This window comes from Suricata suricatta, chromosome 2 (assembly GCF_006229205.1).
Source record: "Suricata suricatta isolate VVHF042 chromosome 2, meerkat_22Aug2017_6uvM2_HiC, whole genome shotgun sequence".
Taxonomy (NCBI): Eukaryota; Metazoa; Chordata; class Mammalia; order Carnivora; family Herpestidae; genus Suricata; species Suricata suricatta.
The window spans coordinates 74494439-74516640 of NC_043701.1; the positions used below are offsets into that span (position 1 = coordinate 74494439).

The 22202-nt window shown below is 34.1% G+C and overlaps 1 protein-coding gene and 1 pseudogene across 3 annotated transcripts in view; both read left to right on the forward strand.

The window, feature by feature from the left end:
- RUNDC3B (RUN domain containing 3B) overlaps window positions 1-22202 on the forward strand; it is a 141036-nt gene that overhangs the window by 57494 nt on the left and 61340 nt on the right. For all 3 annotated transcript variants that reach the window (XM_029928378.1, XM_029928397.1, XM_029928388.1), the window contains exons 4-6: window positions 6684-6769; window positions 18768-18857; window positions 20894-20974. In XM_029928378.1, the coding sequence (XP_029784238.1) occupies window positions 6684-6769; window positions 18768-18857; window positions 20894-20974 (257 nt within the window). The remainder of the gene's footprint in view (window positions 1-6683; window positions 6770-18767; window positions 18858-20893; window positions 20975-22202) is intronic.
- LOC115304022 lies at window positions 10895-11148 on the forward strand (annotated as a pseudogene).

The following is a 22202-nucleotide window of genomic DNA, read 5'->3' on the forward strand; positions in this document are numbered from 1 at the left end:
CTGTAAAAAACCATTGTTGAGTATCACTGCATAACAATCATGTTCCAAATCTGGCATTTATATCTTTGTTTTGCTTAGGCCTCAAACAGATTCTAATTTAGTGGGGAAAGAGAGATCAGTGATTTGCCTGGTTCTGCTGGGGAAAGTCTGCAAGCAAATATTCTGTATTGCAATGGGAGGAACAAAGTACTTAATCTACTCAGTAAATCACATGTGCCAACTGTCAGCATTGAAGGATTAAGCAAATATCTCAGATGGCTCTTTTATTGAGCATTTGAGCTGCTGGTGACTACTACTGTATGCATTCTCATCCAGTCTAGACACTTGTGAAAACTTATCAAAACCACAGCACCAAATTTACCTGCTAAACAATGTACAACTCAGTACACTTACGTCCCAGCAGATCTTCATTTTGAACTCTATATAAAAAGCAGAATAACTTTGACTACACCTTTAGGGTTATGTGGATGACATATTAAGCACTGGAAAACAAGATACCATATAGAACACTGGCTAATTCAATATAGAAACATTCTTTAACTTTGGTTGTATTGATTTTAATCTGGATTGTCTGTGTCCTAGAACTACTGTGTAACTTAGATTCACATCATAGAAACTTTCCACCATGAGAGACTGATACTTGGTTACTCTGAGCTGAGATCTGTGAAATGCTGACAGTCTTTTTCTTTGCTCAGTCCATGTCTAGATGAACCTATTGGCCAGGGCTTAAAGACTAATAATGGAATAGAATATTTGAATTGGAGATCATTTTTGTAATCTTTCCATCTCAGCTATATCAGCAGCTATTCTTTCTACAATATAAGGAGGATCTGAGGATGTGATTTCTGTATATGAGATTTCTTATTTAAGCTCTAGACTGGAATTAGCACTCTTAGAAAACTAACTTCATCTTGTGCCACCTGGTTGGCTTAGTCGATTAAAAGTCCGATTTCAGCTCAGGTCATGATCTCTTGGTTCATGGGTTTGAGCCCCACATCAGGCTCTGTGCTGACAGCTCAGAGCCTGGAGCTTGCTTCAAATTCTGTGTCTCCCTCTCTCTCTGCCTCTCCCCTACTCACACTGTGTCTCTGTCCCTGTCTCTCTCAAAAAATGAATCTTTAAGAAAAAGAAAACTAACTTCATTTCACAGGGCACTATTTTCCTCTCTCCTGAACACACCTATCTTTTCCAACTGCTGTTGGCCTGATTACTTATCAGCATTTCTGATAGAAATTCCCTAAATGGATCCTTATTTGCTACTGTTATTGATAGTACAGATATTTCCATTGGAATTTCTAAGTATTCCACCTGATTTCAAGCTCCAGAAGGCCTTCTTTTCCTCCTTTTATTTTGTTTTTGTGTGAGGCAACAGCAGCTCAAGAATATGAGATTTATAATGTTCTTGAGTTCTTCTGGTCTTCCTGCCTATCTTATGTAGTTTCCTTTTCCGTTTTCTTTGTTTTTAATGGTGTTCTCTCTCTCTCTCTCTCTCTCTCTCTCTCTCTCTTTTAAAGTTTATTTTGAGAGAGGAAGAGAGCATGAGTGGGAGAGGAGCAGAGAGAGCTGGAGAGAGAATCCCAAGAAGGTTTTGCACTGTCAGCACAGACCCTAAAGCGGGGCTCAAACTCACGAACCATGAAATCATGACCTGAGCCAAAATGAAGAGTCACTCACTCACCTGACTGAGTCACCCAGGCCCCCCTCTTTTTCTTTGTTTTTTAAAATATATTTTCAATGTTTTTTATTTATTTTTGAGAGACAGAGACAGCGTGAGCAGCGGAGGGTCAGAGAGCGAGGGAGACACAGAATCTGAAGCAGACTCCAGGCTCTGAGCTAGCCATCAGCACAGAACCCAACGCAAGGGCTCAAACCCACAAACCGTGAGATCATGACCTGAGCCGGAGCCGGATGCCCAACCGACTGAGTCACCCACGCACCCCACTTTTTCTTTGTTTTTAAGAACAGTTCTTGTTTGTGGCGAAGTTAGGCTTTCCTAGTTTGTGTTTGCTTACTCTGTACGTTTCTTCTATTCTTGAGTTTGGCATATTGGACCAATTTCTGAGTATGCTGGTCATACCAGCCATTCGTATATTCAAGCATTCTTTCATCTGATAAATTTGAGTACTTATGCCATGTCAGAACTGTGAATGCAGTCCTTAACACATTTTTAGGACACAAATCTCTAATACTTCCTGGTCCTTTTTGGTCTCGTCCTCTTGTTTACTTTTTCCTTTATTCAGGAGCTGACATTGTCACTGCTCTTTCTTAGAGGCAGTTCGTCAACTTTTCTACGGAAAGAGGTAGGGACAGAGGGGCTATTAATCACAGATACACCAGAGTTATCAAATACTAGAACTTTATAGTAAGATATAGATTTGTGAAGACATGATTTTTATGATCATTTTCTATTACTAACTCACAAATCTGTCTCTTCTTGTCTCCTAAACCATCACTTGACATTTCCTGTTCCTAATTCTTTATTGTGATGGCTTCAAACCTGGAAGAATGGCAGACATACTTTAGGAGCTTTAAAAATAGAGAAACAGTTTCCCAGGCAGAAACCAGAGATACTCTGATTCTGTCCATTTGTTTTACATTCTTTCTATTTTAAATACTAAGTTCATAGGAATCTTTATTCCTCACATCATTCCATTTCCCTACTTGTCACTAGTACCTCTAATGCCTAATAGCAATGAGCAAGTTACTTATTACTTTAGTTTTATCCACTTATTCAACGAGTCTACATTGAATGCCTACTATGTGCTAGAAACTGTTAATAAATATTGAGGATACAGTGGCATTGGTGAAAAGATGGCAGAAAACAAATGTTGTGTATGTTACATTTTAGTAATCATAACAAACAAATGAGTAGATATATAATATAATCTTAGGGTCCTTGAAAAAGATGAAATAGGTTAAGAGGTTAGAAAGTGATCAGAGTGGTGGAAGAAAGCACACTCTTTTAGATAGGTTGGGTAGGGAAGGTTTGTGTGAGGCAACAACACTTGAGCCAGGATGCAAAGTAAGGGAAGAAATGGGCTGTTCAAATAGTAAGCAGAGGAAGCAGGGTATATTAAGAGTTTAGATATTACTCTCAGTGCAATGGGGAGCTACTTGAGGGTTTCTTTCTTTTAATTTTTTTAAATAATAGAGTATTGTACTCTGATTTGCATTTCAAAAATATCAACTGAATGCGGTATGGAGAATGCACTTGGAGGAAAAGAGTCATAGTGAAAGGGTATAACTGAAGTAAAAAAAAAAAAAAAAACCCAGTTGTTCCTGGAGGTGAGAAATGAATGAGTTTCTGCTTCTGGTGATGACAGAATAGCTTGTGTCAGAGCAGCTCTTCTGCCAACAACTGTAGATAAAATACACAAAGCAACAAATTTAAGACATAAGAGAACAAACAAGGCATGAGGATTTAAGTGTCCATAATACTAGAGAGAAGGATCTACATGAGGTGTGAACCCTACTTTTATCTTGGCTTTTAACCGAAGGGCATTTTCACATCATTGATACAGAGGCTAATCAGAGTACTAGGTGTTCTTTTAGTTTCCCTATGCTAGAGAAACAGAAGTTGGAGCTTGGAACTGCGGGTGAAACCAGGACTTTATTGAGATAGCTGCAGACAGATGTGTCTGAAGTTATACATTCAGTTTTCCTGTGAGGTGTTTGCCAACTTTCAGCTACTTTAAGCACAGAGCAAAAGACATCATAAATCAGGCTGAAAGCTGTAGGTTGGAGGCTAAAAAAGCTGATTCAGGATTTCATAGTTTTGCTCTGGAGATAAAGGGGTTAGAGTTTAAGGTCAGCCTTTTGAGTTATTCTTATAGATTTGTTAGGATTATTTGTATTTTATAAATGAGAGTCTTGTCAAATATATGTAATGCAGATATCTTTGCTTATTCTGTAATTTGTCTTTTTATTCCTTTAAATTATTATAGGTTATCCCCTGTAACAGGAGGGAAGGTAAAGTGTACAGATTGTATAAACTTTAATTCAGTTAGGTTGGTTGGTTTGGTGGTGAGATGCTTCCTATCTTCTCAATGTGTCTGCTTTTTGTTTCCTCATAAAGTAGGGCTAGTAATGTAATTTACATAATTCTTGGGAAGATTAAGTATTTTAATGTATATACATATCTTAATGTATCTTAAAACTGAGCCAAGCATATATTAATTAAGCCAAGCCTTAAGAAGTGTTGACTACTTTTGAGGCACCTGGGTGACTCAGTCGGTTGCATGTCCGATTTCGGCTCTGGTTATGATCTCATAGTTCGTGGGTTCAAGCCTCTCATCGGTCTCTATGCTGATGGCTCAGAGCCTGGAGCCTGCTTCGGATTCTGTGTGTGTGTGTCTCTCTCTGCCCCTTCCTGCTCCCTGTTTCTCTTTCTCTCAAAAATAAATGAAAACAATAAATAAATAAATAAATAAATGAAAACATTAAAAAAATTATTTTTAAAAGGAAATGTTGACTACATTTTACTACTTTTCAAAAAACTTCAGTAACAATGATATGAATATTTGTGTCTGTGGAGAAAGAAAAACCTCCAGCGGTTCACCATTATCTAACTGACAAAGTCTAAACTCTTAAACCTAGTTTTTGGCTTTCCCACTTTATGGCCCCAACAATTTTTACAAGTCTGTTTATCTTCTGTTCTAGTAAAAGTTCTTTGGTTGAAAGAAAAGAAACTTAAAATTGGCACAGTGTATTATCACAATATAAAAGAGAACTCCACAAACACACAAGGACAGGAAATTAGGTACAGCCCAGTTTTGCATGAATTGAAATTAATAAATCAGGAAGCATGGCTTTCCCCACATTTCTTATCTAGCAATAGCACAGTCTCCTGTGTCTAACTTTCTCTGGAGAGCAACTCTCCCACCTTGTACTCTGGTGAAATCATAGCCTTTTGATTCATACCACCACTGCCAGTCTCTGTGTCTTTCCAAGAAAATTTTAAGAGAGAAACTTGAGACGCCTGACCATTGGCTTGCTTCTTCCTTCCTCTGTTCTGATCAGCCACAGCTAATTGTGGGTTCCCCAAGGCTTACTCAGCAGGAATAATGAACTAACCACTGGGCAAACTAAAAGGGGTTTTAGTTTGATGACCAAATTGACTGCCATGTTAATCACATCCATATCACTCCTGTTCTTCACAATACTGCTGCTTCTAGTGGTCAGGTTTTACCACTGTCTAGATTGACTCCTTTTTGATCCTTCCTATCCAGAGGTTTGGTGAATTCACTAGAGGTGTAGACATTACTCAAGAATTTTTTTTTTCCTGGATGCCTGGGTGGCTCAGTTGGTTAAGCGTCAGACTCTTGGTTTCCGGTCAGGTCATGATCTCAAGATTTTGGGTCTATTCATGATCTCAGGATTCATGAGTTCAGATGGTTTATGAGCTTGGCACTGTATCAGGCCTCATGCTGACAGTGTGGAGCCTATTTGGATTCTCTCTGTCCTTCCCCAGCTTTCTCTCTCTCTCTCTCTCACTCTCTCTCTCAAAAATAAATAAGTAAACTTAAAAAAATGCTTGTTTCCTCCATACCGGGTGGTTGGCCATCATATAAAATGATTAGTGTCACCTTTAGTCTCAATTGCCATTGCATTGTTTTGATTTTCTATCTCATTAATCTTCATAGATTTTTCTGGAGATTTGTGGGAGGGCTGAGTGAAAATGTGACCTCTTCTATTTTTTCATTTTAAACAAAGAGTCCAAGAGAAATGCTTTGGTTTATATTAAAAAAAAAACTGGCTAGTCTGAACTATTGAATGATATTACCCGTCTCAAAAGTCAAATTAAATTATTCACATTTAGTCAGAATAGTTTGTGTGATTTCCTACTAGAATATACGGTTTTGGGTAACTTTATTGTAAGTTTGTTTTTTTCCAGTTTAAGTATTCGGTAATAGTTTTATTTTTTATTTTTAAAAATTTTTTAATGTTTATTTAGTTTTAAAACAGAGTGAGACAGACCATAAGTAGGGGAGGGGTAGAGAGAGAGAGAGAGAAAGGGAGACACAGAATCAGAAGCAGGCTCCAGGCTCTGAGCTGTCAGCATAGAGCTCGATGCAGGGCTCAAACTCACGAGCCAAGACATCATGACCTGAGCCGAAGTTGGATGCTCAACCGACTGAGTCACCCAGGCGCCCCAGTATTTGGTAATAGTTTAAAAATGTTCTTGGTGCAAACTCAGTAACTCATGATTTGGATATATGGTGACTCATGAAATTTGGTTCAATATTAGTTATCTAAAACCTCCTTGTGGAAGGATAGGTGAGAATTTTTCTTAAGTGGTGTGACAGTGGTCATTTTTTTACAAAAAAGAATGGACTCTGTTCTTCAAGTTTTGGAAGGGGACTCATTTTAATTAGCATATTGATTTGAGCATTGAAGTAAAGAGTTATGAAAAGTCTCTGACCTGAGTAATTCAATAGTTAGGTCTCTTCAGCGTATAGAAAGTTAATATGATACACTGTATCCTGTATGTTTAGAGAAACAAATGACAAAAACAAGCTTACTTGTTCTTATCTACTTAAATATTTTTTATCTTTATCATATATATATTTTGACTGAATTGTTCTTTACATATTAAGATGCTTATATTTTTTATGACACAGTGGACAAAATATTTTTTAACTTGTAATTTTTTTTCACATTTGATTCTTTCTTCTTCCTTTTAGGGTAGAGCCTGGATTAGAGTAGCACTCATGGAAAAGCATTTATCCGAATACATCTCTACAGCTCTGAGAGACTTCAAAACAACCAGGTTTAAAAGTCTTTTTGATTTTCAAATAAGTATTTCAAAGAATCACCTAAAGATTAGAAGTAAGAATAGAATGAAGATTCTTTCCTTTCTTAAGTCCTCAGCTATTTTATTTCCTCTTTTTTGTACTGCTCAGGTAAATCCACTGTCTTCTCAGGAAAATTCCATTTGTCAACTAAACATGTATCTTCTTTCGTTTATCTTTTCAGGCTTCAAAATTATACCTTAAAATGTCATTCTGAATCATTTCTATTTCTCACATTTTTAATACTTCAAGTTCATTCTCTCCACAGGCTTTTCCCTGACCAATTTGAAGAAAAATCTAACCATCAGATTCCTATAGCATTCTTTCTCTTTATATATTACATTTATTTCATTTCTTTCCTTTAGTTCATATATATAAGTAGTGATTGCTCAGTTGTCTTTTTGAGCCAGACTAGACCAGTATTGTTTTTCTTAGGTTGTATACACTTAAGAGATGACACACTGTGCCATGGGACTTTATTTTTTTACAATGGTAAAAAGTTAAAAAAGGTTCATATTAGGACAACAGAAATTCCTATAAAACTCTGATCTGCTAATCTCTATGCTTATAGCTTTTGTTAAAGAAACCAATTTTCTCCATTTCAAAAGTATTTGTAAATGAAAATACTCAGTAATTTCAATACTCTAAACATGGGCTATTCAATACAATTGCTACTAACCACATGCCACCATGTAAATTACTATTATTTAAGAGTAAGCAAATTTACCAAATTGCCTCATCAGTTGCCATGTCATATTTCAGGTGTTGAGTAGGCATGTGCAGCTAATGGCTACCACATTGGACATCACAGATGCAGAACATTCTATTGGACCACACTGCCTTCAGCACTTCTAAATTACCATACATATTACTACCTCTTAAGTCATATTTCTGAAAGAGAAGAAAAGAGTGACAACTATAAACTAGTTTTGATAAAGGAATTAGGCCCATATATAAAGAAATAATATCTCTGGAATCTTAATTTCCATGTCTTGATGCAATATTTGGCATTTTAGATTTTGAGAAACTCTGGGCATTTATTATGATACCTTCTTGCTTTGTATTTTTTTTCCCACTTTACTTAGGTATAATTGACATATTGTGTCAGGTTAAGGTGTACAACATGTCGATTTGATAAATTTATATACTATCAAATGATTACTATCACTAACACTTCCATTATGTCATCTGGTTATTTGATACATACTTATTGGATTCTTTTATTGCAGTGTGATTCTTTGAGGATATTTCTAAAGATGGGCAGTGAAATGATGATGAATTCTTAGACGTTTGAGATGAACTTTGTGAAATGAAAATTTTGTTACTTCTATTATTGTTAGTAAATTAGTTTACTCATGGAAGATACTAAATACTGAGGATACTAAGGTTGTGAAGATAAAAGTAGTATAAGAATCTCAGAGATCAAACCGATAAATCTTAAATTAATGAAATCAAAACCAAGTTTACAAATAATTATCTCCTATGCAATTACAAGGTTGCATTAAAGTTATGATAGTCTTCTGATTAGAAATTAAAGCATTAATAATCTAAGTTGTTAGTCTTGTTTCTTAGACAAGTGAGTGGAGTAAAAATAGTTCTTGAATAGATTAATTTTAGAATAAGTAGTTCAAGTATTTAAAGGGAAATGCTTTTTACCTTGTTTTTAGGTGTTACCTGTCTTTTTTAATAAAAAGAAATAATTCAGCTCTAAAAAAGTCCATGAAGTAAAAATACTCATGTAAAAATATATAAGCATACATTACTGAAACAGAAACATGGCTTAGCAAATGTTTATACACACATACATGCAAATATGTAATATTTATATGATACAAAACCCATAGTATTTAAATGCATATATAATAGCTCTCATTTCCAGGAAAGGACGGAGGGTGTTATTTCAGAATTCTAACCTTAGAAGTTAAAAAATGCAGTTGCAAAAAGTCTTCCTTTTTAAAAGCAAAACAAAACACAACTATGCTATTTTCTTTTTGCTGAAATCAAACCAAAGAAACTTCTTAATTATAAATAAAATTGTGAACCTTGGGCCAGAACATATCTATTTGAAAGCTTAGGTTTGTGAAATACAAGTAAACTATTGGAAAGAATAGTTACACCTTACCTTTTGTCTGGATGCTCCCTGACATAAGTACTTGTAGAACAATGAGAAATGATCTCTGATCCTTTAGGAATCTTGAGAGTATCTGAATCAAGTGTTCTTTTCTTGTTCTGCTCTTCACAGATAAAGAGTAATGACGTCCTTTAAATTGGTGATGCAAGTGTTTACCCCAGTACAGAAGGAGGAGCTACATGAGCTAAGATAGGCAAGCTTGAGAATACTAATCTGTGAAAATCCAAGGATAAGATTGGGTGAAGAAGTAGAGGGAAAGAAATATAGTAAATTAACTTATAGGAGTACATCACATGGCTCTGTAGTAGTAGAGATATTAAAGTGAATTTTTTTTTTTCTAAAGTGGAGGCTGTCTTAATGAGCAGTTGAAAACCACCCTTGCAGGGTTTCTGATTTAGAGATTTCGTTGTTACTGGGAAATAGGCAGAGTTGGGAAGTTGGAGAGTTGAGATTAGAATCCAAGCTTAAAAAAAATGGTGGAAAGTTGTTTTAGTAGGTTACTGGGAAGACTGAGAAATAGAAAAGTAAGGTAGAAACTGAATTTATTTATTTATTCCCAGTTTTACTGGGACTGAAAAATAATTAGCAAAGTTAAACTAAAAACCACAAATATGATACTTGAAACAAGATTGAAACCATTCTGATAAGAATTTGAAGTAACAAATATGGAAAATATGAAGTAGCGATAAAATTAGTTTTATAGAGATGTTTATTACTTTACAGTTGTACCACAGTATATAATTTATGACAAAAGTTGTGCTTGGAGAAATAATAACTTTTTTAATATTATAGTAAGAGTAAGAGAAGGAGTAAAGTATAAAACAAAACTTCAAAAATTAACAATCACAAAGTGAAAAAGGAGTTGATAATACTTTTCCCACTTACAGAAAAGTAAATAGTGAAAAATTACCATATCTTTCAAGAGCTAAGAAAGACTTAGAATCTGAATCTGTTTAAATATTTTATATTACTAAGATGAAAAGCATTAATAAAATTTGTGGACTCCTACCTTATAGCATATACAAAAATTACTGGAAATAGATCAGACATACATACATGAAAACTCTTAGAAGAAAACATGAATTTACTTCTTCTGACATTGGATTAGGGATAATTTCCTGACTATAATACCAAATACACAAGCCACAAAAGAAAAAAAATAGATAAATTGGCATAATCAAACTTAAAACCTTTTTGCTTTGAAGAATATCATCAAGGAAGTGAAAAGATAATCCAAAGGATGGGAAAAAATGTTTGCAAAGTGAATGCCTAATAAGGGACTTCTATCTAGAATATGTATAAAGAACTCTTAGAACTTAGTAATAAAAACAAAACATTTAAAAATAGGCAAAGAATCTGAATAGGTGTTTTTCTAGACAGGATGCAAAGTGAACAATAAACGAGACTCAACATCATTAACTATCAGGGAATTGCAAATCAAAACCACAGTGAGATACTACTGCTTATCCACTAGGATACTAAAATCAAAAAACATAGTAACAAGTATTGTAAGGATCCGGAAAAATTGAAACCGTCATACATTGATAGAAGGAAACAAATGATGCAGCCCCTTTGAAAACCAGTCTGGAAGTTTCTCAAAAGGTTAAATACAAATTTATCACATGACCCAGCATGTAATTCCTGTATATATGGATACATATATGTGTGTGTGTATCTATGTATGTATATATATTTCCAAAAGAATTGAAAACACGTTCACAAAAAATTATATATACAGACATTCATTGCAGCATTAATCATGATAACCAAAAAATGATAACAATCCAAATGTCCTATCGAATGTATAAAAAATAATATTTCATACTGTGGACTGATATTCAGTCATGAAAAAGAAATGAAGTGCTTCTCCTGCCACTACTGGTACTTGCTTGTGTAATCATTTGGTGTGGACCAGGTACCCCCTTTGTGAAGTGGCAGTTGAGGAGACTCCAAAATTTGCCATGGTCAATGAAAACCCAAGGAAGGGGTCAAGACTGAGAAAAATAATCTTATCCATTTGGAGGTGGTGGGGCAGGATGCTTCTTTGGTGCACTGTGAGATTAAGAGGCACACATACAACACTTAGCAAACTAATGAAGGCTTGCTGTGAACTATAAGGTTTGTCTATGAGGCAGATCAGATTCCCATTTAAAAGACAGCAAGCTGGAAATAGAGGATGAAGATAAAACTGATGTATTCCAGCAGCAGAAAGAAGGTGTCTACTAAAGAAGAAACCTGCTACTTTATTCCAGAACTCTGTTCCTACAGACCAAGAATACATTCTCTGTTGTTAAAAAAAAAAACAAAAAACAAAGAACAAAAAAAACTCAGTTTGGTTCCACCATATCCTGAGTATTACTTGATAGTTTTCTCTATTCTTTCATTTTCCCCTTCCTCATTCCCTTACTGTGCATACAGTAACTGGTATGTTTGCACTAGCATATTGCTTTCTTTTTTTGTATTGAGTATCCAATGGCATATTTTGATTGACATCAAATCAAGATGGAATGGGGAAAAATAATGACTCTGAAAATATGCTCATTCTCCATGCTTATGCTCCTTCACCTCTTTATATTTCAGAAAATTATTTTGCTTTCACTGCTTAACAATAACAACAAAAAGAACATAAAACTTCTGGCATACCTTATTCAATAGGAGACCTTTACTGTTTTTCATTTATTATAAAATCAAGAATTTTATAACTTTTTTGTATGTAGCTCTTAAATGTAAGGTAATCAGTTTTTAGGTATGGATAAATTATCTATAAGAAGAGATGAATCTTCGATTGTTTTCCCTTCAAGCCAGACATCTTGTCTAAGTAAACTTTTTGTTTAAAAAAATGAAGTACTGATACATGCTACAACATGAATAACTTCTGAAAACATTTTACTGTACAAGAGCCATGCAAGCAATAATTCCGGGAAACAAGTAAGAAAAACCTTACGGATGTATCAGACGTTTATTCTGTTGTAAAGATAAGAATAATCTTCCTGGTCATCCGTATAGATCATATGAGCTGAGAATAATAAGCATTCTGAGCGCCCTTTGAAAATTGTTAGTTTTAAGGAAGACACTTGCTGTGATGGGGGTGGTAGAAGTGATGACTCGCTAAATTCCACTCCTGAAGCCAATATTACACTACATGTTAACTGACTAGAATTTAAATAAAAACTTAAAAAATAAAATAATTATACTTAAAGAAATAACAAAAAATAAAAATTGCTCTTTAGAGGAAACTAGATATTTTCACTAGCATTATAATGTAAGACCTCCTTTCTTTAGAATATTGAATCGTCATAAATGAATGCTCTTATTCCTATCACGAAACATACCATAAGCATATTCTCTTTGTTCTTTATTGTTGTGTTGGAATGTCTTCCTCCTGATACCATCTTCTGGATCCTATCCCCATTCACCTTCCTTTAATTATCACCGTTCTCTTTCCTCATTCTCAGTCTCCTCCCCACTGTCGGATCATTCCCACCTGCATAGAAACATATACTGGTATCTCCTACTTGAAAAGAAAAACTTTTCCATTGAACCTGTATTTCCTTCTCCTTTCCATGCCCTGCTTTATCACCTCACTTCTAAAAAATTTTATACATACTGTCATCACTTCCTTTCCTCAGAGTCACTCTTGTATCCACTCTTGTCCAGCTTTTGTCCCTCACCATTCCACCCATGATAATTTTTAAAAGGATACCAATAAGATACAAGCTCCCAAATGGATATTTCTCTTGGCCATACTTTATGCCATTGCCCAGCTAAAAACAGTTAAATAATTCTTTTTAAAAAAAAAATCTGTTTTTAACTTCTATAACGTTCCATGGCTTGTCCTTCCCCCATGTAATTGCTCTTCTGACTCTGTCTCTGTTTCTCTTTTTGACTTCTTTTGCTCTTTACACTTTGAAAGATCTGTATTTCCTGACTTAGCACTGTATTGTGTGATCTTTATTTTCTTTTCATTTTCCTTTCTGTCTTCATAGAATTTTTAGAATGGCTCTAAATACCACTTGTATAATCATGACACCACATTTATTAAAATTTTTAAATGCTTTTATTTTTGAGAGACAGAGCATGAGTAGGGGAGGAGCACAGAGAGAGGGAGACAAAGAATCTGAAGCTGGCTCCTGGTTCCGAGCTGTCAACACAGAGCCTGATGCAGGGCTCGAACTTGAAGACTGAGATCATGACCTGAGCCTAAATCAGACACTGAACCAACTGAGCCACCCAGGTGCCCCTCATGACACCACATTTAAATCTCTACCTGGAGAGTTTAGTATAAGAATTTTTTTCCCTCTAAGACTCTTTACCCCCTTTTTAAACAAGTGGTCTCACAGTCTACCTACATGGTTGATCAAGTAAGAATCTAAAATTCTTATTTGATTTCTTTTTCTCCCTCATTATCATTAATCATTCCTAATTAGCAAGCCTTCTTTTTTTTTTAATATTTTATTTATTTTTGATACAGAGCATGAGAAGGGGAGGGGCAGAGAGAGAAGGAGACACAGAACCGGAAGCAGGCTCCAGGCTCTGAGCCGTCAGCACAGAGCCCGATGTGGGGCTCGAACCCACGAACGTGAGATCTGACCTGAGCCAAAGTCGAACGCTTAACCGACTGAGCCACCCAGGCGCCCCATTAGCAAGCCTTCTTAATCCTCTCTCCAAAATATATCCTGATCTAGTTATCTTAATCTCCATGACTGTTACACTAATAAATACCTTGTTATGTCTTGTCTCCACTTCCTGCCAGTGTCCCAGTTGAGCTTCGTTTGTCCCCTTCTACTAGCCATTTATCTTCCACCCAGTTTTCTTAAATGTTAAAAAGATTGTGTTATTTCCCACTTAAAGCATTAGAATGATTTTTCTTCAAACACATTTCTTGGAGTCAAATCCTGGTTTCACCACTTTCTAGCTGTAGAATCTTAGACAAGTGCTTAATCCCTCCTGGCATAATATGTGCTAGGAAAGTTAAAATTATTCATATAAAGCATTTGTAATTGTGCTTGGCACTCAGTAAATGTTCATATTTATTATTAATGTTATATGGCCTATAGAGCCCTTTTTGATCAGTCTCCCTGGGCCTAAAGGCTAAACCCTTGGGAATGCCTTTCCTAATTTCTTCAGAGTTGAGTTCTCCTTCAGTTTATGTCTACTTCAACAACCTATTTATTTGTTTTATAACTACTTAACATCAAGTCTGATTACCTTTTTCTCTTCTTTGTTGCCTGTTCCCTCCCCTAGTTAAGCCTCATGGAGAAGGACCATGCTTAGGTTGTCCACTATTTAACTTTTGTAACTAGCACAGTTCTTGCCACATAGTAGGAATTTATTCTGTATTTGTTGATAAAATAATCTCACATTCTTAGCAAGATATTTGGAGATTTACGATCTAGTCAAGTTTTCATTCTGATTCATTCTGACTTTGAATGGAATATAACATTTATTTATAATATAATCTATTTTGCAGGTCATGAGGGAGAGTTTCCTAACTTCCTTAAATTTTCATATATAGAGACTAAACTGGGCAAGGGAACAAGAATATGATAATGAAGTTTCTTTGGTTTAGAAGAGAACCTTTTTCATATTTTTATATTGCATTTTCAGTATGTAGAATAACTTCTGACTCTCAAAAGAAAATTTGAAGCATGATATTACATAGTATCAATATGATACCCTTGTGGTTCACGTTGGATGCCATCCGAAGGGTATTTGTTATTGAAATACCTGAAGGTCCTTCAAATAGTTTTACAGAATGAACACCAAAGATAGAATTACAGAGATCTATTTCAATGAGAGTTAAATTATATATGACAAGAGAAAAATTACTGTTATTATTAGAGTGTTATTTTAAATGCTTTTCTGGTTTCTAATATTTTTGTAGTCAACAAATAATTGGAAAGAATATACCTAATAAAAAGGTACCCAGGGCTCCTGGGTGGCTCAGTGGGTTAAGCGTCTGACTCTTGATTTAGACTCAGGTCATGATCTCACAGTTTGTCAGCTCAAGCATTGCATCAGGCTCTGCACTGTCAGTGACGGGCCTGCTTAGAATTCTCTATCTGCTCCTCCCCCACTTGTTCTCCCTCTCCCTCTCTCTCCCAAAAAAACCATGAAAAATAATTTTAAAGTAGAAGCTTTTTTTCAAGATTACAGTAATATCAATAATTGCTCATAATCTTCCTTTGCTTCTAACATGCAACAGTTATTTAGGGATACAATCTAATGTATAAAGCTTTAAACTGAAGTTTTAGTACATCTTTTCCACCTTGGTACTTTCAGTATTTATAACATGTTTTAGCAATTTATTTTACTGTTTTGGCTAGATCCTCCTCATACAATTACTTTCTTCAGAACAAAAAATATTTTCAACGAGGGGCACCTGGGTGGCTCAGTCAGTTAAGTGTCTGACTTCGGTTCAGGTCGTGATCTCATGGTTCATGGGTTCGAGCCTGGCATCAGGCTCTTTGCTGACAGCCCAGAGCCTGGAGCCTGTCTTTGGATTCTGTGTCTCCTTCTCTCTCTGGCCCTCCCCTGCTTATACTGTCTCTCACTCTTTCTAAAATAAAACATTAAAAAATACTTTCAATAGAACAAAGGGAATTTTTTTAGTGTATACCTTCTATTATTGAATTTAGTTATCTTAGGATTTACCTTTGGCTCATTTGTTCCATAACTTTGGTTATGTAAGCAAACTTTATTAATGCTCCAGTTTTTCTATGAGAGAAAATGAAAAGGCTTACAGTTTTTTTTGAAGTCTTTGAAAGGGTTGATAGCAAGAATCAGATTTTTAGTCAAAATTATTGATATGTTGATTAAGGGAATGAAAATTAATTTTTCCTAACACCTTCTTCTTTAATACATGTGAGTAATGTCTCTGATTAAATGATAAAAATACCTTTTTCAGTTCAGATCACTTTAACTCAGTATTTGAATACTGAATTATTTTTTAAATGTTCTCTCATTAGTGTATTTTATGAAAAATACTTTTTTTCTTAGCTTGCACTAATAGTGGATGTTGAACACACAGTGGACAGCTCATTAACTAGCGCCTGCTCTACCATTTGTTCTCACATCCCCTCTGTTGCAGTAAAAACTGTCATAATAAATGAGGTCTATGCAACATTCCACTTGAGATATGGCTTTATTTAAGTGGAATTATTTCACATATAGCAAGTGTTTTACTTATATTGGTTAACTTGAAAAATTATTAGTAAAACTTAAGCTGAAGAACTCATCAAAACAATATTATATAAGCTCTTTAGACTTTAAGAAATCTCTGAAATGGGCTAGATTTGTGTGAGTGTTTTGGTATATTCAGCTCTCCCTAACACAATGTTGACATTAGGAACCAGCAGAAGTAGTTTTGATGAAACTCTTAGAATGTACTTTTAAATATGGTGGACTCAAGATGGATCAAAAAAAGTAGACCTTTTCTTATATAGGGAAATACTAGGAATAATGGGTGATTCCCAGTTACCAAAAATCAGAATTCTTTCTAAGGCATGTGTTCAATAGAATTTAGGGTCTAGAGCCATTGTAATCATAACTCTTCTGGGAGTCAGAATATTTTGTCCATAGCCATTTTAGCCATGGAGCATGGAGCAGTGGCAAAATCTCAGATATATAAATTTATTTAAATATCTTTCCCTTTTTATGGAAAACCTTAATTAAATATGTAGAAATTCCCTCCATTTATTAATCTTCGTTAGGCTGGAAGTTTTAGTTTTTCTCTTTTTACATAAATCAGTAAAAGCAATCCCCATATTTCCAAGGAAACAGAACACATCTACTCCAAGAGAGTCTTCTCTTCATATTTGTTTGTATCTGACAGAGTGTCTCTTATTTTCCTTTGTACTTTTCACTCTTTTAATATTCTTTATGAACTATAATGTAGGTTAAATTCTCTTCAAATATTTTTGTTTTATAGGAAGTGATAAGGTTTAAAGAAAATACATAGTGTAAGAATTATGTTTCTTCCATGAGCAGTTTATCTGCATGAGCTTGGGCAAATTGTTTTAATCTAAGTCTTAACTTTTCTTGACGGTAAATTTGAAACTAATGATCGTTCTTTCCACCTTTGCTTCATGGACTTTTTAAAGAAGTATCAAAGGATATGTCTGTAAAAGTATTTTTTAAACTATGAACTATGCAAAATTGGTGGTGGAATTATGAGCATCTTAAATTTTTTTGCAGACTTTATAAACTCATGACTAAAAAGAGTAAGACAAATTCCACTTACTAAAATGTTTTCCTTTTAGCTAGTGGGGTCTTACAGAATGGTGTCCACTGTCTATATATAATATAAATATATAAAACAATTAAATGATTCCTGGTTATTTAACATGAACTAGATTTTGTACAGTATTATGTTTAAAAGAAAGTAAATACAATAATCATACTTTTTGATGGAAAAATGACATAAGCTCATATATTTTCTCAAAATATTTATTTTAAATATTTTAAAATAATCAAAACCACACTGAGATACCACCTCACGTCAGTCAGAGTGGCTAAATGAACAAATCAAGAGACTATAGATGCTGGCGAGGGTGTGGAGAGACGGGCACCCTCCTACACTGTTGGTGGCAATGTAAACTGGTGCAGCCGCTCTGGAAAACAGTGTGGAGGTTCCTCAAAACGCTACCAATAGAACTCCCCTATGACCCAGCAATAGCACTGCTAGGGATTTCCCCAAGGGATACAGGAGTGCTGATGCATAGGAGCACATGTACCCCAATGTTCATACCAGCAGTTTCTACAATAGCCAAATCATGGAAAAAGCCTAAATGCCCATCACCTGATGAGTGGATCAAGAAGATGTGGTATATATACACAATGGAGTACTACATGGCAATGAGAGGGAATGACATATGGCCATTTGTAGGAAAGTGGATGGACCTTGAGGGTGTCATGCTAAGCGAAATAAGTCAGGCGGAGAAGGACAGATACCATATGTTTGCACTCATAGGTCTAACAGGAAAACTGGAGAAACCTAATGGAGGACCAGAGGGAGGGGAAGAGGGAAAGAGAGTTGGGGAGAGAGAGGGATGCAAAACTTGAGACTGTTGAATGCTGAAAATGAACTGAGGGTTGAAGGGAAAGGGGGAGGGGGAAAAAGAGGTGGTGGTGATGGAGGAGGGCACTTGTGGGGAAGAGCACTGGGTGTTATATGGAAAACAATTTGACAAACTATTAAAAAAATAGATATTTTAAAATAAAATTTTAGTATTTTGAAAAATGGCACTAACCAAAACAGAAAGCTTTACAAGAATTAATAGAGATAGATTTGTAATCCTATTTTGTCAGAGATCATGAATACTTTTCTTTTTCATATGCAGATTCCATGCTAGCCCATTAGTATTATAGTGTTAAAGGTTAACATGAATTACTAATGATCACATCTCTTTAGCTCTCCATTTAGTTAATAACGCTTGGACTTACAGAAAAACAATGGGTATTTGTGTTTGTTCTATGTATACAGTAATGTCTACATCATTTCAAAATTAGACCAGTATAAAAGACTATGAATTTGCCACTTTTCAAATTACAATCATATTGCTTCACTCTTAGGGAGAATGAGTAGACAATCTTGGCTAGCTGAGTTACTTTGGAAATTCTTTTTAAAAGTGGTGGAAACACATAGAATGATTTTTTTTTTGGTTTCTTCTTATGGTGTGTTTTTTTTTCCCTAAATGTCTTCAAGGATTGGGTGATCCAAATAGTTTTAATTTTGATAAATAAAATTTAGTTCTTTCTACTTTAGTTTGGTCTCTAAATAATTTCTATAGATGAAATTTCTGTCTGCTTTTAATATTTATATATTTACCCATTTCATTTTATAGGCGATTTTATGAAGATGGAGCAATTGTCTTGGGTGAGGAAGCAAATATGCTTGCTGGCATGCTGCTTGGACTCAATGCTATTGATTTCAGGTACTTAATCTAAATCTGTTTAGTTTTTACATTATTCTACCTCATAATAGTTTCTACTTAGCTTTTATTTTTGGTTTGCTAATAATAAGTAAAGCATACAGCTGGTTATTAATATTTGATTCATGTTGTTTCTTGCCAATAACACTAGCTTTCTGACTGGGTTTGCACTCAGCAAAGAGATTGTTTCAAAGTTAAGGTATTAACTGACATGTTTGTTCTATATTTTGTGCAAAAAAGTCTTAGACTATATCTCCAGCAGAAAGATTATGTACCCTTGTAGCACTTAAGGAAGTGTTTGGATCTTATCTCTTAGTATTTTTCAGCTACTGCTTTAAAATGAAAAGAGATGCACTAGAAATAGATTGAAAGCCAGAAAGATTTTCATTATCTCATGTGTTGAAATAAAAAGATCCTGGTATGATATCTTGAGTATCTTACGTTTGTATTATGTATGTGGACCATCAAAAATGTTGCTAATATTGGCTTTTATCATCAACAAGATGAATTGATTTCAGACTAAGAGTATAAGTTCAAAAAATGTAAATGTAAATTTTTTGTATATTCATGGAAGTATCTTTTTACATTTCTTTAATTGATCTAAGAATTTACATTATGCTAAAAATAAAAGGTTTGTTTATAACAATCCAAACATAAGATTGATGGAAATATCATAATTTTATTGAAAAAAGTATAAAACAAAATAAGTATAAAACAAAATAAGTATAAAACAAATAAAAATCTACTGTTAGATCTTTACTTGAAATACAATACTGCTCATTTCCCTTGGAGTTACCTTTTTTTTTAGTAAATCACTTTTCAGAATATTTTCATTTTGTCAGTATAACTTTTCTCTGTTTAAGATTTAATAAGGTAGTATTAGGTTATTAGCTTAATGTTTAGAATATGAAAATGATAGCTGCAATATGGAGGTTGTCTTTTTTATTCTTCTCAGTGTGTTAATTTTTTTACCTGTCTTTCTGCTGGCTCTTAATCCTTTACAATTCCTTTTTTTTTTTTTTTGATACAAAAAGAAAACCTGAGATAAGAATGTGAACTGTTGGTTTATTGTAACCCATTGATACTGTATAATCAGCTGAAAGCAAATGTCTTAAAGATACATTAGTAATATTTCTGTAAACGAAGGAAAGCCCTTATAAAATATTGCCACTTTGGCTCACTCCTTATTCAAGAATAAAAAATTTTGTACATAACTTTGATATTAACATATAAAAATGGCATTTCAACAGACAAACTTCCAAAGAAAGCAGAACGTAAGAGTTCATGAATGTGTTTTTTGAAAGCTCCACCTACATCTTGTAAATGTTTTTGTTTATGTTCCTAGTAGTTGTAATTTTTTAATAATAGTAAGCATAAAGCTAAAAACTTTTTTATTATCCTATTGGATACACCATCATATAAAGCAAGGATTATTGGATTGGGAGACCAGAGGTCTATAGTTTCTTTACTGGCTTTATGTGACTCCCAGTATGACTTTGGGCAAGTAGCAACCTTTTCCTGTTGCCATGGCCTCAAAAAGGATTGAGGGGTTTGTTTGTTTTTTTTTTTTAGTTTTCTTTTTAGGTCTAAGACCCATGCCCTTTCACTTATTCAGATAGTTTTAAAAGCTTTCATCTTTTATTAGTCAGATCTTTGGATAAGATAGTCAATAGCAGCTGAGAATTTGTATGAAAATGTGAACCAGTATTAATTTGAAAATCCTCTAGTGACATCTTAAAAATCCAGTGAAGACCAAAGTAGTGTCAAAGTAATAATATTTGAACAGATCTCTCAGAAAGTTTTTCTTTTGCATGATATACTCATATTAGAATATATTAGCTTGTGCAGTCCTTTGTCATTGGTATTGAATATAGAGTATCTTTATTAAGGTGTTTATTAGTAACAAGTAACATTTAAACTATGAATAAAAAATTTACCTACAATTTGATGAAACAAATGTCTGTAACAAGAGATTGTTTATAACACTGAATATTGATTTAAAGGTTTATGTATTATGTGATGTATTTATTGTCTCTTAGCTTCTGCCTCAAGGGAGAGGGATTGGATGGAAACTTTCCTGCTGTAATAGACTACACACCATATTTGAAGTTTACGCAGAGGTATTTGATGTTTTGAAATATATTATTGAAATTTTAATTCAGGGCCACCTGGGTGACTTAGTTGAACACCCAACTCGATTTTGGCTTGGGTCAGGATCCCAGGGTTGTGGGATTGAGCCCCACATTGGGCTCTGTGCTGAGCATGGAGCCTGCTTAAGATTGTCTCTCTTTCTCTCTGCTCCTCTCCCCTACTTGCACGTGTTTTTTCTCTCTAAAATAAAAAAAGAAGAAATCTTAATTTATAGTTGAATATCTTTTGTAATATATTCATCTGATTAAAATTTGCTTTATTTTAGCATCAGAAATTATTCAAAAATGCAACTCCATTTGCAAACTCTCTTGTATTTATTTACATACACTTTTTACATAGTTGTAAGTTCAGCATAAATAGTTTTTAGAAAGTAGCATGTATTTCTTTTGCTATCATTATAATACTAACTTTGATAGCTCTATAATAGTCCATTGAGTGTTAAAAATTATAATTCATCATTCAGATTGTTTTCCATTATAAAAGAAAGGATAATGAATGCCTTTGCAAATCAGTTTTCTTTTTGTTTCTTCTGTGAATTTACAGAGTTATTCAGGAAAATACAATGAAAAATTTTATGGTTCTTAAAGTGTGTCTTTTTAAAAGTTGTACCAATGTATCTAACACTACTATTGTGTGAAAGTTAAGAATGTCCTGCAATCTCATCAGCAGTGAAAATTAATCAGATACCTACAGATTTTTTTGAAGGTCTGTTTACATAATTGATTTCCTGAATAGAATGATTATATACTTTAAAAGTGTTATGATCAAGCTAGAGCTGTAAGGGAAACATCAAGAGAGTAATATATGTATATATGTAATGTATACACACACACACACTGAAGATGTATTTATTGAGGACCTGATGTAGGAAAGAAACTTTCCTAACTTCCAGGCATACATAGATGTCAATAGTAAAGGTGCTTCATGAAATTCTGAAAAATAATATAGTCCTTGTCACCAGGATAATCAGCATATAGTGAGAGAAGTCCCTATTTGACAGGTCTTCTTTTTAGAAATATTTAAACAATCTTGATTGTTACAAAGTACTAATATTTTAAACATTCAGTTTCTTCCATAAAATATACCTATATTAGACACATTTTTTAAAAACCTCTATTAGGTTTCTAATTTTAAGAAACTATAAGTCTATCCCTAACAAAATTACTGCTTTTAATTTATTTGGTAAGTATACATCCT